This window comes from Electrona antarctica (assembly GCF_951216825.1).
Source record: "Electrona antarctica genome assembly, chromosome: 12".
NCBI lineage: Eukaryota > Metazoa > Chordata > Actinopteri > Myctophiformes > Myctophidae > Electrona > Electrona antarctica.
Genome location: NC_136793.1, coordinates 35,746,541 through 35,763,801, shown reverse-complemented (window position 1 = coordinate 35,763,801; position 17,261 = coordinate 35,746,541). Strand labels below are relative to the sequence as shown.

The window sequence follows — 17,261 nt, the reverse complement described above, 5'->3', positions numbered from 1 at the left end:
CATATACCGATATCCAGCCTTATTATACCATTTCAGGCCTGAGTTCCATTAGTAGCTCAGATTTCATATTTGGGCTCAGCTGTGCTTGACTCCTAATACTAATTTACTGTTGCGCATCTTCATTAAAAACAGCATGGTAGATGAGGACTATGAGGACGTAAAACAACAACAACAACAACAGCATGGTAGATGAGGACTATGAGGACGTAAAACAACAACAACAACAACAGCATGGTAGATGAGGACTATGAGGACGTAAAACAACAACAACAACAACAGCATGGTAGATGAGGACTATGAGGACGTAAAACAACAACAACAACAACAACAGCATGGTAGATGAGGACTATGAGGACGTAAAACACCAACAACAACAACAGCATGGTAGATGAGGACTATGAGGACGTAAAACACCAACAACAACAACAGCATGGTAGATGAGGACTATGAGGACGTAAAACACCAACAACAACAACAGCATGGTAGATGAGGACTATGAGGACGTAAAACACCAACAACAACAACAGCATGGTAGATGAGGACTATGAGGACGTAAAACAGCAACAACAGCATGGTAGATGAGGACTATGAGGACGTAAAACAGCAACAACAGCATGGTAGATGAGGACTATGAGGACGTAAAACAGCAACAACAGCATGGTAGATGAGGACTATGAGGACGTAAAACAGCAACAACAGCATGGTAGATGAGGACTATGAGGACGTAAAACAGCAACAACAGCATGGTAGATGAGGACTATGAGGACGTAAAACAGCAACAACAGCATGGTAGATGAGGACTATGAGGACGTAAAACACCAACAACAGCATGGTAGATGAGGACTATGAGGACGTAAAACACCAACAACAACAACAGCATGGTAGATGAGGACTATGAGGACGTAAAACACCAACAACAACAACAGCATGGTAGATGAGGACTATGAGGACGTAAAACAGCAACAACAACAACAGCATGGTAGATGAGGACTATGAGGACGTAAAACAGCAACAACAGCATGGTAGATGAGGACTATGAGGACGTAAAACAGCAAAATCCTTCCATCCGAAATGTGTAGTTCTCCTCCATGAGAAAGTATGCAAAATGACAGGTTGACTGGCAATAAAGAATTCACAAAACTGACAAGGACTTACTCCTATAGTCAAAGGTTTACCTTTTACTTAAGTTTTAGTCCCTGATACAAAAGTGCAAACATTTTATAAAACATGCTATTGTGTCCATTGCGAAACACACACCAAAGCCAGGTCGATATCCACATTCAGCATTAACATTACGTCCAGTGTTCAGGGAAAGAAGTACAAACTGTGCTATACATAGTGGTATATAATAAAGGTTCTCTGCTACTTGTATCCATATCATAGTGTTTCACTGTTTCTCCTTGTGAATAAATTATGAGTTTGAGGGTTTGGACCAAGTTCATATAATCCACTTTTGCCTGAAGTTACATATGGCACTAGAGAATATATGGGAATGTCATCAAGATTGTGGGAAGGTGAGAATCTTAAAATCTCAGAATGGTAGTGTCATGCCTATTATTACTTTGAATAACACAGACCTTTATCAGATATGTTGCCTGTATAAAGCTTTTTTCCTACTCTTTACAATCATAAATAAAAAGGCCTTGCAATTTCCTCGCCTGAAATAAAATATCCTGTGTTTCATAATTGTTTTCACATCTTAAATCGGTTCCCATCAGTTTGCTAGATCCAATGTAGGCCCACACGACAATCTCTTTGCTTTCATCACTATCTGTCTATGGACAATTCCACTTGGATAATCTAATTCCATGTTGTAGACTGCCTTTTCACCAGTGGCAATTTATGTCACTGTTCTGTTCCTGAAAATAATGTGACCTTGGCAGAGGGATACGGGCACCCTCTGTGGTGCCTTGAAGCTGTTGAGTCAGCGGACAGACAGACAGACAGACAGACAGACAGACAGACAGACAGACAGAAGAATGGACAGACAGAAGGACAGATGCTGGTGCCCGGTGGCCCAGAGGGCACAACCAGACCAACAAGATTAGGATAAATCCATCAAGGCTGGAGAAGAGAAGAGAAGAGAAGAGAAGAGAAGAGAAGAGAAGAGAAGAGAAGAGAAGAGAAGAGAAGAGAAGAGAAGAGCTCAGTGCAACTCGTCCGTTCCGTCTTGTAATCAATTGAGAGCAGCACAATTTCCTGGACCCAAGACAATGTTCGGATTCCAGCAGGACAAACAACATAAATGAGCGGTTTGGAGAGCTCTATCAGCTTGCCTCCAGCCTTGAGCCAGACCAGAGCTACTGCCTATGATGAATCATTAATCACTCTTAATTCTGTGCAGTAGCAGGAACAAGTGGAACAAAGGCTGTACTACCGTTTGTCCTGTCTTAATTCAGTTCTCTGTGGTACATGGTCATTGTACGGACACAGGGATATGGAATATTTGTTATGCATATATTGCCATGTTGCTGTAGCTTTGACATTAGATCTTGCATTTCTCTCTAAAGTATGTGTAGTTTTTCCATTCCTATCCCCTCTCTCTCAGGTTTGTTTGTTCATCGCCAAATAATGTTGACTTTGTGCCACTAGAGGGTGATCTGGTGCTTTGTGTGGTGTTTTTATTATCACCACCCAGCACAAAGACTGCGGATGGAGATGATTATTTTCACCCCTGTGTGTGCGTGCGTGCGTGCGCCTGTCTGTCTGCAGAATCTTGCAAACGGATGACATTGCTTCAGCACGCTGCCAGAACACCAAGGAACTCAATTACTGAATATGTTTTTGCATGAGTCACCGACAATGTTATTTTTGTGAATTCATAATCTCAGAGTAACCGTCCCTCCAGGCTATGGGAGGGACGTGTCAATGAGGCTGTGGAGTGCTACAGCCAATTGGATGCAAACTGTCTGTCTAGTGCAGTGTCAAGTGTATTGGATCTTCTAGTTAGCAAGAGTGTCTGTGATAATATTAATTCAGACACCACTGTTTTACAATTGGACAGAGAGATAGAGACAGGGACACAGACAGAGAGACAGAGTGATACAGAGACACCGCAAAACCATGATGCGCACATGTACACACCACACACAGACAGACAGAGACTGTCACACAGATTGGCTGCAGAGTATGTGCACATGATGTGCAGGCACACGGGAAAGATGTTGTGCTGTTAAAGCCCACCAACATCAACATGTCGCAACCCTTTCTCGCCTAAACATAACCCCTAACCCTTAGAGTGCAAATTATAGACATAAATGTAAAAAAAAACAAAATGCAGTCGTGATGACATCTCTGAACCACTCCTCGACAGCAGTATTTTTTTTACTGCACTGACATTGGCACTGTCCTTGTCTATCAGCATTAACATCACTTAATAGCAGAGCCACAAGGCCTGGCCTGCAACAGGCAAGGGAAAGGCCATTATTGAGTGTGAACCTCAGCTCACATCAGAGCACCCACTGTACTCACGCAAGTTTTATTCCCTCTCCTCGGCAACCAATTCATTAAGCTAAATGGATTTTGCTGTCAGATATGGCGCTATAATTGCAGGAGGTTGAAATGTGAATGTCCTCTAAATGAGAAGCTGTGAAAAATATTAATTTTCATCCGCTGTAATTAAATAAGGGGAGGGAACACACTCTTAATCCAACTGGAGGTTCTCTACACAATTCAATAATCAATACCTGATCACAGCATTTATTGTCAGCTTGGGTATTATACCTTTTTCTGCACCACAATCTCGATGTAATGTAATTTAGTGGTGTCGAAAATGTGACCCTGAAATATTTGAATGAAAACCACATTCTGTAATCTGATTTGATTCAGTTTCTCGACCTACACAGTCATTACCTACTGTTCATTGCCCTGCCTCCCAATACGTATGACTATGACTGGAAACTAATCAACACAGACAGGCTGCATGTCGGTGGCACCACCTTCGATGGGAAGAGCGAGTAAGAAGAGTGGTCAGGTGAGCGATGGAGGAGGAAAAGGTCTGAGCAGCAAATGACGGGCAGATGTTCAGGGCTACAAGGGGTTGGCTGTAATTCATTAGGGGAGGCGCTGAGCTGTGAAGCTGGACCTGAGTGGACGTGTGTTGGAGTCTCACCCGCATGTCCTCCAGGTGTCTCTTTGGTTCAGTAAAAGATCTGCCAGCACTGCATTCTGATTTGTCCACTGAAAGCTGCAGGAGGGTTGAACACTACAGGCAGCGCTCAATAACTTTCAGGGTTCATTTCGAGGTAAAGAGAAATGTTTAGCGGTGTGGAAACATACAGTGTACTGCAGTGCAGATGTCAATAAATGTTTGGCATTCAGGGAGACAGCTTATATGTCACAAAGGCAGGATTAGTGTCTTAACCAGCTATTCGGCATCAAAACGGTAGCCCTCTTTAATGGGATACATGGCCATGATGTTAAATTCTCCTGCACTCCTAGCCTGTTCAGTAACAGGTTCTGTTCAGATCAATACTACCTTGAGCAATCCGATCTTTGAAAAATATTTTCTAAATTTCCTTATGCTTTAAGTAGCATGTGAGCAGACAATTCCAGGCAACTGTTTTTCTGTTATTCAGGATATATTGAAGATGCAAAATCAGCTGAGTTTGGGTTTTTTGCAATTAGTTTGAAGTAGATCCTGTATTTTCCATAGATTTCCTGTACTAATGAATGATCACAAGTACAAACAAAAAAACACTCTTATTTTGAAATGTGCGACCGCTTTGAGAGGAAATAGGTGGCTACTACTACTATACTTGACACATGGTCAAGCCTGTGTTATGACGGTCTCTCGACCTTTGCATCCGTTATTGTTGTTCGTTGCATATGGAATATGGATTTATATACTTTTATGAAGCAATAGTTTAACTGCTACTTGGAGTTTAGCCTTAGGGACAGCATGCGTTTTGTTTTAAAAGAGAAGGAGGAGGAAGTGGAGGGACAACAACAACAACAACAACAACAACAGCGTGCAGGTATTTAGGATTGCGTACTGTTCTGATGATGGGCCACTTGTTATGATATGATATGATATGATATAGTACTTTATTGTCAGTTCAGACTGAAATTTCAGTACCTTTCAGGATTACACCTTTTTGCCTGCACAGGGGGTCATTCCAATAACCTTTCAGTCCCATTTGACATAACACAAAGAACAAGACAATTTTACATACATACAAACATGAAGACAAGAGCAATGTCCACTGCGGCACCGCCTAGATTACCCCGTGGCTACTACAACTCCTGATTAAGCCTCAAAGTCGACTGGTGGACAAAGGACCTCTTTAGTCTGACCTTATTGTATGCTGGTACACCATATCTCCTTCCTGAAGATAGCAACCTATATTCTCCATACAACACATGCTTAGTATTAGAGGTGATATTCCTTGCTGTATATATACAGTATTGCTGTGTATTTTATACAGTATCTAATGTTATACTGTAGCATTGGGCCGCTGTGCCAACTTAACTGTAAATGCCTACTGTAGTGTGTTCTTACGGTAGGCGGGTCCCTGTTGAAACTGCTGCTGCAAATGTTGTTATAGGCTATGGTTAAGGTCTTATTTGGGGAAATATCGGCTCGTCAATTAAACTGTGTGTAAGTGCTGCGTGCTAAATAACTATTGTATTAGTAACAATGATCGCGTGCTAGTGCACTGTCTGCAGCACTGCAGCTCCTCCGTTTTGTGTGGAAAAAAACGAATAGTTTTGCTTACTAGGTGGGCCAAATAAAAATAATGTGTTTGTTACCTACTGCCTGGCTGTCACTCTGGGGCAGAATAACCACCAAATAACCACCAAAAATACTTTCAATACTTTCTCACACCGGCACCTCTTGAGTTAGAAACTAGAAGAAGTGCCCTTCTGGGCACAGGTCTCCACCAGGAGGATAGGACTGTGTGAGATGTTTGGCAAAATGTTTAGGAGTAATATAAACATGTTTGCCTTTGATGGAAATTGGATGATTTGAGGCATTTTGTTCCAAAAATGTGTTTTGCAAAAATCAACCTGTTGGTGGCGCTATAACAGGCCAATGTGAAAAGGGTGGGATATATTCCTCAGCCTAGTAAGAAAATGTGTGAAAGATTTCACGTAAATTGCATGCTGCGTTCATGATTTGAGGCTATTGTTCAAAACGGGGCAATCTTGCAAACTGTGAAAGCCAATTATAGCCAATTAGGATGGAATATGAAATATCGGACAGATCCAACTTGAGCACATGACCATAGAGATACTGTGTAACGATTTGTGAGATTTTTGGACAGAATCTGGAGGAGTAATGTAAAGAAATGTGTTTTACAAAAGTCGGCCTCCTGGTGGCGCTATAAAAGGCAGATGCGGAAATTGCAGGTAAAAGGTTTGTCCTTGGCCTCTAGGGAGTGTGCATGCAACGTTTCACGCAGATCGGTGCAGTTTTAGGTAAAAATGTGAAAAGCTGCCTCATGGTGGCGCTATAACAGGCCGTTCTGGAAAATGCGGGGCAGAGGTTCATCGTTGCCATCCAGGGAGTGTGTGTGCAAAGTTTGGCATCGACCGGGTTAACGGTGCCGGAGATTAGCTGTACACAGACGGACGGAAGGAAGGACGGACGGACACACACACGGACGGACGGACACACACACACACGGACGGAGTGCAAAACATACTCTCTCCCCATGCCTTCGGCCTGGTGGAGACAATTAAGCAGTGGATAGAAGACACATGGGGCTAGGGGAGCCCAATTTTTTTTTGGAAAAGTTGAAATTCATGGTGTAGGACATTAAAGTCTGCAGAGCAAGTCAGCTTTCTGCCCATGTTTCATCAAAGAGTTCAAAGTGCAGGCTTTGCTGTAGTGCAGCATCAATGGGGGGCATCATAAATATGATACCTGCGGCCACCCCCAGTTGCCAGCCCACAGCAGGATTACACCTTTTTGCCTGCACAGGAGGTCATTCCAATAACCTTTCAGTCCCAGGCTCCCAGCCCAGGCAACTTTCCAAACCCAGGGAGGACAGTTATGTTTTATTCTGTTTCTTCATAGCAATGGCAGTAAACCTTTACCAATACTCAGGATGTGATGTCTGTCTCTTAATTGTACTATTTAGCCAGGGAGAGAATCCATGATCCAAAATCCTGACTGGTTGTCAGTGGACAGGGGTTGGGTGAGAGCGTGTCTGTCAATTAAACAATATCACGTATAGCTACAGATGAGTATGCCTGACTCAACAGCAGCCACGATATGGTTCAACGGCCATATGTAACTTTTTTGAGGGGCGCTAGTCCCTCCAATGTCTGGCTTTTCAACATCATAGATGACGTCACGTGGCAGACAAGTTTATGGACATTTTGTGTCTGCTTTAAGCATGCCCCCCTTGTGACATAAACAATCACACTTGCGTGTAGTGAGGGGCGCTCTTATCATCTTACAACATCGAGGAGGGAATTCGGTAATCTAACTCTAATATATTAAAATCTAACTCATGTTGCTATGATTAGGTGATGTAATGATGATATAAAACAAACGATTTATTGTTAATGGGATTTAATGTTTGTGTTAGGGACAAAACAAACATTAATTTCTCTTCATTGTCAATGGCGTTTTTAAAACAAACATGAAACCTATAGGAGGGGCTATAGCGCCCCTCAAAAAGCAAACAAGGGCGCCCCTCACTGCACACGAGTGTGATTTTTTTAAATTACTGTAATTATGGATATCTCCTGACCTGTTGCCAAACAGTGGGTGATAAATAATATGAGCTCATGGAGCTCATTGATTTTGGATGGCCTCCATCCAAAATCTTCAAGGTAGTGAGCAGTCTGACTGAGAAAATGTCAGTTCTGAGTTACTGAACTGAGAGAGAGAGAGAGAGAGAGAGAGAGAGAATAGCGACCGGGATGAAGAGAGTAAAATTATTTGATCCATGAAATGGAGACAATGATCCCTGTGAGTGTGAACTAGACATCTAATAGACTTGAGCCATTGTGGCTGGCTGTCAGCCTTCATTGCTGCAGATTCAGAATAGACGCTGTCACAATATTACTTTAGTGACTGAGTAGTTACACATACAGTGTGTGTGTGTGTGTGTGTGTGTGTGTGTGTGTGTGTGTGTGTGTGTGTGTGTGTGTGTGTGTGTGTGTGTGTGTGTGTGTGTGTGTGTGTGTGTGTGTGTGTGTGTGTGTGTGTTTTCATCTAACTCGTGAGAGAGAGTGTACACAACAAATTCCATTTTATACTTCGTAATACAACAGTGTCGCATAAAAACAACAATGCGCATGCATAAAGCGAGTGGCAAAGTGAGTTTAATGTTGTTAATGTCGTTTAATGCAATCAGATAAGATTTTTCTATTTGGATGAATGGGCTGTCAAGGTCATAAAGTAGTTTTTTGCTACTCAGTAGGCATTTGCGCATAAATTCCGGGTATGATGATGATGTCACGCCCATACCCTCTATAGACAATCTACAAGCTCAACAGGCAGTTCTGCTATTTTTGCAATTTTAAACGTTTCCGTCCTTTGACCTTCCTCAGGCCCAAGGAAGGTCAAAGGACCGAAACGTTGCATTTATTTGGACATTAAATAAAAAGCTCTTGAACCAGCAAGTGGCAATGTGCGGGTCTCCCTCTTTCTCCTATGTGTCTGCAGTCTGCTGCTTTGTCGCCGACGCACCTGCTGTTATTAGTAAGTCGAGTGTGCGGAAGTCTTCTCTTCAAAAATCTAATTTGCCAAAATCAATTATTTGTATTCATGTATTAAGTTGTATAATCTATAAAATCAATTTGTTTGATTAACTATTGCACCTAGATTGAATCTGCACAGACACCATGTTTTTGGATGAGACCCTGGGAGCAGCATCACTTATTTGCAGTTAATCTCTCCTCTCCAATCTCATTGCAGGGAAATGCTGTGTTAAATTGTTAGCTTGAAGTTGTGGGACTGCCCCATAATGCAAAGTTCACAGGATGGCCACAACAACCAAAGTGTCCATTTGTGCTTATTAATGTATATTTTGTATTATTATTCTGACTTTTATTTATGTATTGTATTGTGTTAGCATGTTAGCACAATTTTGCAGAACAAATCCCATCAACATTTCGCTGCTTGTACTTGTATAAGTTAGTGACAACAAATAAAACATTCTGCTTCATACGTCAAATGCACTGAATGCACCTTGCTCCAGAGGCACCAAAGAAGGGCTGACCCTGCACTGTGGCTGACTGGCTGTGACCTAGAGTCTTCCATGGATACTCTAAACCCCCTGGTGCTCCAGTGGAGCTGATGAGTGGCCGATAGTGGTACTGTAGTTGTAATGGGCAACTGGGCTATTAGAGCTTTGCTGAAAGAAGCACACACGTACAAATACAGTTAAAAATACAATTACAGTTAACCTTTTGGTTCTTTTTTCCCCCTTTACCTAAACGAAGGCTTAAAATAAGTGCCCTCATCAGCAGCGGCTTGACCAGCAGGTGCTATGGGGTCATTGAGTTGTTTCAGCCTTACTCCCAGGAGGCCATATTAGTCAAGCCTGAATACTGAGGTTGCACACTTACATAACCAGGGGCCACATTTCTCATCCCTGAGCTCCATGTACTCAATTGATATCCATTCACTCTATCACTCTCTACCGTTCTGTGTCTTTTTCTTTGGGGAGGCAAGGTCAGGCCAAATTGCAATCCCATGCCTTCAGGTCAAACTAATCTGCAGTTATCCTTTCTGGTAAGTGGGCCTATTTCTGTGTAGTGGGACCGAACCATTGCCCACAGATAGGCCGTGTGAAAACATTAGCATGGACATGGCAGAGTGCCTAGTGCCTAGAAGCAGCTCAATGATGAGCCAAGAGAGACATTTATAAGTGAGCTTGAGAGGGTAGGATGATAAAATAAAAATAGTGAATTTGTGACACCGGTCATCTTAATGATGTTAAATCTCTACAGTCCAGGCACAATGTAAATCTGAAAGATTCAAACTGCAATTGTCCTTGATTCAATATAGACTGAATATTACCCTTCATGAAGTAAGTATGACAGGACAGCCTACATCAGCACACACAACAATCTATCAAGTACAGCTTACTGCTGTGTTTGCTGTAGGTCATTACACCAAGGCTAAATGATTTGTTGCTCAAGGGGGCTCAGCTGGACTTATTCACAAAGCACCCCCAATTGGAAGCTTAGGCAAGCATCAAGCCAACCAGATCCATATATTGAGTCCAGCTAAGGTTTTAATAGGGCATCATTACTGAAATGGAGTCATGGCATCATGGTTTGTAATGAACACATTCTCAGCTGTAAAATAAAGTGAATCAAAGTTTAACATGAGATCTACTACGTATCTATATCTTGGTTCTCAACTGGTTTCACACTTGGAGCTGAACACAACCCGTAATATTAATTTAAACCCCATCATCATTGACTGGGGTCCCCTAGGTGTCTATCCTTGCCCCCCTATGTTTTTTTATGCACGCCCCTGCTCAGTTATTGCATATGACTGATTTGCTGCTCTTGGCTTAGAGTTATCACAAACTGTAAAGCTTTGAGTCAATATTGTGAGCTTTAGGTAGGGTGGCCTGCTCTGGCAACCCACAGGGGCAGCAGTGCTTAGGTGTATATGGCCGGTAGAACGGACGGATAGGAACCACAAGGTTCCCAGTTAGATCCCAGGCTCCCACAGAGTTAGTGTCGAAGTGTCCGAAGTGGCAAGACACTGAACGCCTAATTGCTCCTGATGTGCAGGTTGGTGCCTTGCATGGTTTCCTCTAACCTGACTCCGCCGGGAGGCGGGATCAAGGCAGGACTGTGTATGCCTTGATCCCGCCTCTAGCTGCCGCTGATTGGCCAGGCCGTTTGGTGGCCGGAGCATCAAGTCTGCCTGAGAGTTCCCAGATGGGAGCAGGAGGGGGGAACCCAGTGTACTCTCTTCTGCCCCATCTGGCGGAGTCAGGTTAGGTTTCCTCGGTGACAGTGTATAGAATGTGTATGTGAATGGGTGAATGTACTTCACAATCTATGTAATTTACCACAGGCGCACAGTCACACACTACTATACTTTTATAATATACAAGGAAGTTCTTGGGCCGCTCCCGTCCAATGTATGTATTTATATTTCACAGAGTGACCTAGGGACTGAATCATTGGGGTGCATAACTTGTACTATCTTGGACAAAGTCTGGCAGAGATTTCTATAACCAATTCTGACATTTGGTTAGGGTATCTCTGACTGTCTTTGAGACTTCCACCAATAGTGTTTGGAACTGTTCCGTGCCCATATACTTCTCCATTCATTTACAAATTCAAAATATAAAGTACTTGGGAAGTTGGGAGAATGGGGTAAGATAAGCTTACCCCACTTTAGTTGTCCTGGATGCAAGACAAAAAGAGATAGCAGTAAAATATAAACATCTACCCTTATTTTAGTATGTATTCTATTCATTGAAATTATGAGTAAGCAATAAGCATCTATGATGATAAAGGGCCATAAGAATGTGACTTGTCTCAACTTGCCCCAGGTTAGGGGCTAAATTATTGCTAAATTATTAGCAGTCAAGAGGTGCACACACATCCAAACATTTTGACGGATACTGGATCAAGATGGATAAACTGTAAAAGAGATGGTCCACACACCGTCTTAATGCTCCCAAAATAATGTATTAATAGAGCGGTAGAAAAAATGCCTGACGAAGACCGGAAAGGCATTTACCACTCTATTAATACATTATTTTGGGAGCATTAAGACAGTGAGATTCTCGGGTTTGAGCGCTTGTATTCTTTAATCCATTTTTTGATACGATCGTAATGCTAGCTGATGTTGCTACCCGCATCAACACAGTGGGACACTGTGGCCGCGGCCATTTTGAACATGCGCGCGCATCCACTTCCAGTCTAAGCCCACCATTCACAGCTCTGTATCTCAGAAACGACATTGAGGGGCCGTTTCTGGTGAATATAAGGGTTTTCAACGGGCTGTAGCAGGTGGGCTGACACTCGCGGTCGCCTTTTTCCACCACCGACCGACACAACAACATCCGGGCATGAGACCACACATAGCAGTTTGTCATTGTAACATGCCATTACGGATAGTTGGATCCTCAAAGTAAGTGTTACGAGCGATAAGACCTTGGCAGTACGCTATCGAGGGATTAATGAATGCTGGCGGTTAAAGTATTTTAACAGACATTGGGTTATGTGCTGTACAGTGTACAGCAATAGTTCCAAACGTTTTTAGACCCAAGGAGCCCTTCCAATATATTCAATACCGGGTAGCTATTGCTAGACCCCATATGTGTGCAATTTAGTTTTTTTGGTGAGACAATATTCCTGCCAGCCCCCTGGACTGAACAGTGTTTGTGCCACATTTGGTACGAATTGGAGAAACTAAACGCCTGACAGGTGTGACTATTGTCCCCTGAACAATGTTGTGTCAAGTTTTGTGCATATTAGACCATTGGTGCACCTGTTGGCCAATGGGGCCGGTGTGACTCTTCTCAAGTTTGGTGCAGTTTAGAGCAACAAGTGGCCCCTGGTGTTATTCCTGGCCTTGGCTAGCAGCAGCAGCAGCACATAAACTATTGATTAGGGTATTTAAAAAGCAGTAACACTGCACTTGGATCTACAACCTGTACCTTGTGTAAAAGCCATGAGTTACAAATAGTGGCCCTAACATTGATATCCTGATACAGTAGTATAATTCCAAAATGACATACGTAAAAACAGTGGTTCTCAAAGTTCCATGACTATTCTCATGGCAGCTGTAGACTGGTCGTTATTATTGTTATAAAGCATTATGAGTATTTATGAGTTCTTGTAACTAACTATACAGTGTTATAAACCAATTATAATGCACAAGTGCTTATACTGCATTATACAGAAAGTACTAATGTTTATGGGAGATGACATATGAAGCACATTAAAATGTAATATCCTACACCAAAAGGCACAGTGAAAAGTTTGGGGTGCACCAAATGATGTGCTTGTGCACCTCACATTTAACACTGCATGCATGCACGCCTGCACGGGCACAAGACACACAGAGATATACATACAGAGATACATCTATTATGTGCGTGCATGCGCACAGGAGAGAGATGCCGTTCCTCGCATCACCTAACTTCCATTTCATAGTTTTTGGTATGGTTGCAGTTTATTATTAAGGGCTTTTGCATGAGGCCGTCACAGGAGCCAGCAGATAGCAGATAAAATATGAATTATTTAGAGTATATTTAGCAAAAGGCATATGCAGTATCCAGTACACTATAATTCTAGAAGAATGATTGTATTCTGTGCTAACAAGTATTACATTTCACTTGTTAGCACTGGAGGCATTGTGGAGCATCAGTTTACAGTATGTGTACAGTCAGTGGCAGGGAGTGTACCATACTGTATGTGTACAGTGAGTTTGTCAGTTTAACACAGTGGTTCTCAAACGTTTTCATGTCAAGGACCCCCACATTAACATGTATTTTCATGTCAAGGACCCCCACATTAACATGTATTTTCATGTCAAGGACCCCTAGCCTGGCTAAAGGACCCCCACATTAACATGTATTTGGCCACGGATCCCTGTTTGAGTTTGATTTAGTGCCAAAGTGTTGTGTTGTTAAAATGTTTCAAAATAATCATTTTTCGAGATTTCTTAAAAATAGCAGATAGTGATACACAAGCTCACAACGTGTTGGATCGTGAAGCCTTGTGAGCTTGTAGGTCGGCTATTTTCAAATAGGTGTGTGGTGTATGTATGATGTATGTGGTGTATGTGGGGGGCCGATGTATGTTGGGTTAAAGTTGTTAATCTGATTTAGATGCTAAAAAATATCTGGCTGGGGATCCGCCTGGAACTTTGAGAACCACTGTTTTTACGTATGTCATTTTGGAATTACACTACTGTATCAGGATATCAATGTTAGGGCCACTATTTGTAACTCGTGGCTTTTACACGAGGTACAGGTTGTAGATCCAAGTGCAGTGTTACTGCTTTTTAAATATCCTAATCAATAGTTTATGTGCTGCTGCTGCTGCTAGCCAAGGCCAGGAATAACTGCAGAACATGCATTCATTTCCTTCGATTACACAGATATTTATTCTGCTCCTGTGATATAGATATCCTTATAGTTGTAATGCCCTTCTAAGCAAATGTAATGGTTACAGATGGTTTTATTTTATTTCAAATATTTAAATAATCCTTAAGTCTTAGTCCCTGATCACCTTTAGCACTGAGGAGAGAAATATAAAACAATTACCAAAAAGATATGCAAAGAAAGACATGTTTCTGTCTACAAAAGGAAACCTTTATTGTTGGCACTGGAAGCACATCCCGTACAGCTTCAAAGCTTTTTATTTATAACTCTCAGAATGCCGACGGTAGGGAGGAGAATTTAAGCCTTTTCACCACTTCAAGCATTTTCCAAAATAGAAATGGCTAATCAGGATTATTATTTTATTAAAGTGGAGGTCAATAAAAAGAGAGCTTCATAACTTAACACAAAGGAGAACTTTCTTTAGTTCATCATGTATTGCAATATCTCTGCGGACAAGTACAGTAACTCCAAAAATACCCCTTGTAAAAAACAGTAGGATACTGAAAGTGCATGCCTAAGCACTTTGTCCCCCAGAGGTACCTAACACGCCTGTGGCATCAGGCGACATGCAGAGACGGAACTGTCTCGAATGATGAAATTCAACAAGACCATGACAATGCCAAGAAGGGGCCATCTGGTGGATTGAACGGGGAGGAGAAGATAATGATATCGTTCAAATTCCCTCGGACAACCGGATAGTTGACCTTGTAACCTACTACTGTATAGGTAGCAGGTGGACAGCATTTTTCACAATGTAGGCCTACCTTATTTTGTAGATTAAAAACTCATTCAAGTTTGGATCTCAAATATTATTTTGAATATGCCTATAGTTGCTGGAATAAATTACATTAATTAATTGTGTTCTGAACACAGTGACCAAATAGGCCAAATGTATATAGGCTACTTATTGAACCAAACAAAAATAAACCTGATTACCAAACCCAACACCTGGAGGAATCAACAACATGCACTGAGTAGCCTAATTAATAATTAACAATCAGCCTACGAATGACTTCATGGCACTCACTCAAAAAAATAAGGAAATCAATGTAATAAGTAAAACAAATGGTAGTAGGCAATCAAATGTGTGTGCCCGTCTGAGAGAGAGAGAGAGAGAGAGAGAGAGGGAGAGTTAATTGGTGACAGTGACAGCAGGTGCTCTGTCCGGTCCATAGCTCTAATGCTTCTATGATTCTGCCCTGCGCATTAGAGCTATGGACAAGAGCTACTCCTGTCCCAATCAAAATAACACCAAATCCAATTTAATGACACTTTATGACAGTGCCATTTGTTTGTTTGTTTGTTTGTTTTTTAAGACTGTCCTGAAAGCTATTTTCTGTCATGTCACTTGATGGACCAAGCTGTTCTGCAGTAGGCTATATAGCCTGTTTCCAAAGTGGTGAAATGTTAGTGCCAACCAAGCAGTTAGCAGTGATGCTGAGTCTGACATAATTATTTTGCCAAAGAGTCATCTCAACTTCTTCAAAGTAAACGGCATATAAATGCCAGACATGGTGAGACAGCCAACGCATTTGAACTTGAGGCAGGACAACTTTGAGAATGATCTTTAAAGAGTGCAACTTGTTTATAAGAGCCATTTGACCTCCGCGAGGTTGCTCCGCTACTTTTTGAAACAGTACAGTCTCTCTCTCTCCACCGATGTGTTTAATGACATGCAACACGAATCTCGCTCCGTTCGCGCTCTCTCGACGCGCATCGAAAACCAACACGTTTAATATACTTCACAGCAGCAGAGAAAATAAAATACTACATTATCGCCACAAATGAGTATTAACTCCTGGGTATTATTATCTGGTTAGGAGCACTTAGCATTCGTAGTTTGGCGCACTGAAAAAAGAACAGCATAGGACGACGTTAACTGTACCTGTAACTCCAAACTGTAGCCCTGGTACAAGTGTGTCGGGGACACTGTCAGCTGATGTTGCACTTGAAGAGAAACCGTATAATCCATTGACCAGATGTGAGAATAACGCGCGCACTAAGCAGAAGACGTGTCCACAGCTGTTGGCAGGAATACTGTAGTGTAGTACAATCGACTGTTCTCCGCCCCGCTTCCATCTCATTGGTCAGCGGTCACTGGCAGTAGTAGCCGCTGTGTGGAGCAGTAGGCACGGGCACGATTTCCCCCTGAAGGGCGCCACGACTCCCACGAGAGGTGGTGTAGTGACTGTCTGCATGGTACTGAGTCTGAGGTGGTGTAGTGACTGTCTGCATGGTACTGAGTCTGAGGTGGTGTAGTGACTGTCTGCATGGTACTGAGTCTGAGGTGGTGTAGTGACTGTCTGCATGGTACTGAGTCTGAGGTGGTGTAGTGACTGTCTGCATGGTACTGAGGTGGTGTAGTGACTGTCTGCATGGTAGGTACTGAGGTGGTGTAGTGACTGCATGTCTGCATGGTACTGAGGTGGTGTAGTGACTGTCTGCATGGTACTGAGGTGGTGTGGTGTAGTGACTGTCTGCATGGTACTGACTCTGAGGTGGTGTAGTGACTGTCTACATGGTACTGAGGTGGTGTAGTGACTGTCTGCATGGTACTGAGGTGGTGTAGTGACTGTCTGCATGGTACTGAGGTGGTGTAGTGACTGTCTGCATGGTACTGACTCTGAGGTGGTGTAGTGACTGTCTGCATGGTACTGACTCTGAGGTGGTGTAGTGACTGTCTGCATGGTACTGAGGTGGTGTAGTGACTGTCTGCATGGTACTGACTCTGAGGTGGTGTAGTGACTGTCTGCATGGTACTGACTCTGATGTAGTGTAGTGACTGTCTGCATGGTACTGAGGTGGTATAGTGACTGTCTGCATGGTACTGAGGTGGTGTAGTGACTGTCTGCATGGTACTGAGGTGGTATAGTGACTGTCTGCATGGTACTGAGGTGGTGTAGTGACTGTCTGCATGGTACTGAGGTGGTATAGTGACTGTCTGCATGGTACTGAGGTGGTGTAGTGACTGTCTACATGGTACTGAGGTGGTGTAGTGACTGTCTGCATGGTACTGAGGTGGTGTAGTGACTGTCTGCATGGTACTGAGGTGGTGTAGTGACTGTCTGCATGGTACTGAGGTGGTGTAGTGACTGTCTGCATGGTACTGAGGTGGTGTAGTGACTGTCTGCATGGTACTGAGGTGGTGTAGTGACTGTCTGCATGGTAGGTACTGAGGTGGTGTAGTGACTGTCTGCATGGTACTGAGGTGGT

The 17,261-nt window shown here is 42.7% G+C and overlaps 1 protein-coding gene across 3 annotated transcripts in view; it reads right to left on the bottom strand.

Moving 5' to 3' along the window:
* The window catches only part of LOC306934672 (zinc finger matrin-type protein 4-like), a 125,118-nt gene extending 109,017 nt beyond the window's left edge, over positions 1-16,101 (bottom strand). For all 3 annotated transcript variants that reach the window (XM_079517343.1, XM_079517341.1, XM_079517342.1), the window contains exon 1: positions 15,934-16,101. In XM_079517343.1, the coding sequence (XP_079373469.1) occupies positions 15,934-16,020 (87 nt within the window). In that variant the 5' untranslated portion in view covers positions 16,021-16,101. The remainder of the gene's footprint in view (positions 1-15,933) is intronic.
* Positions 16,102-17,261: the final 1,160 nt, after the last annotated feature.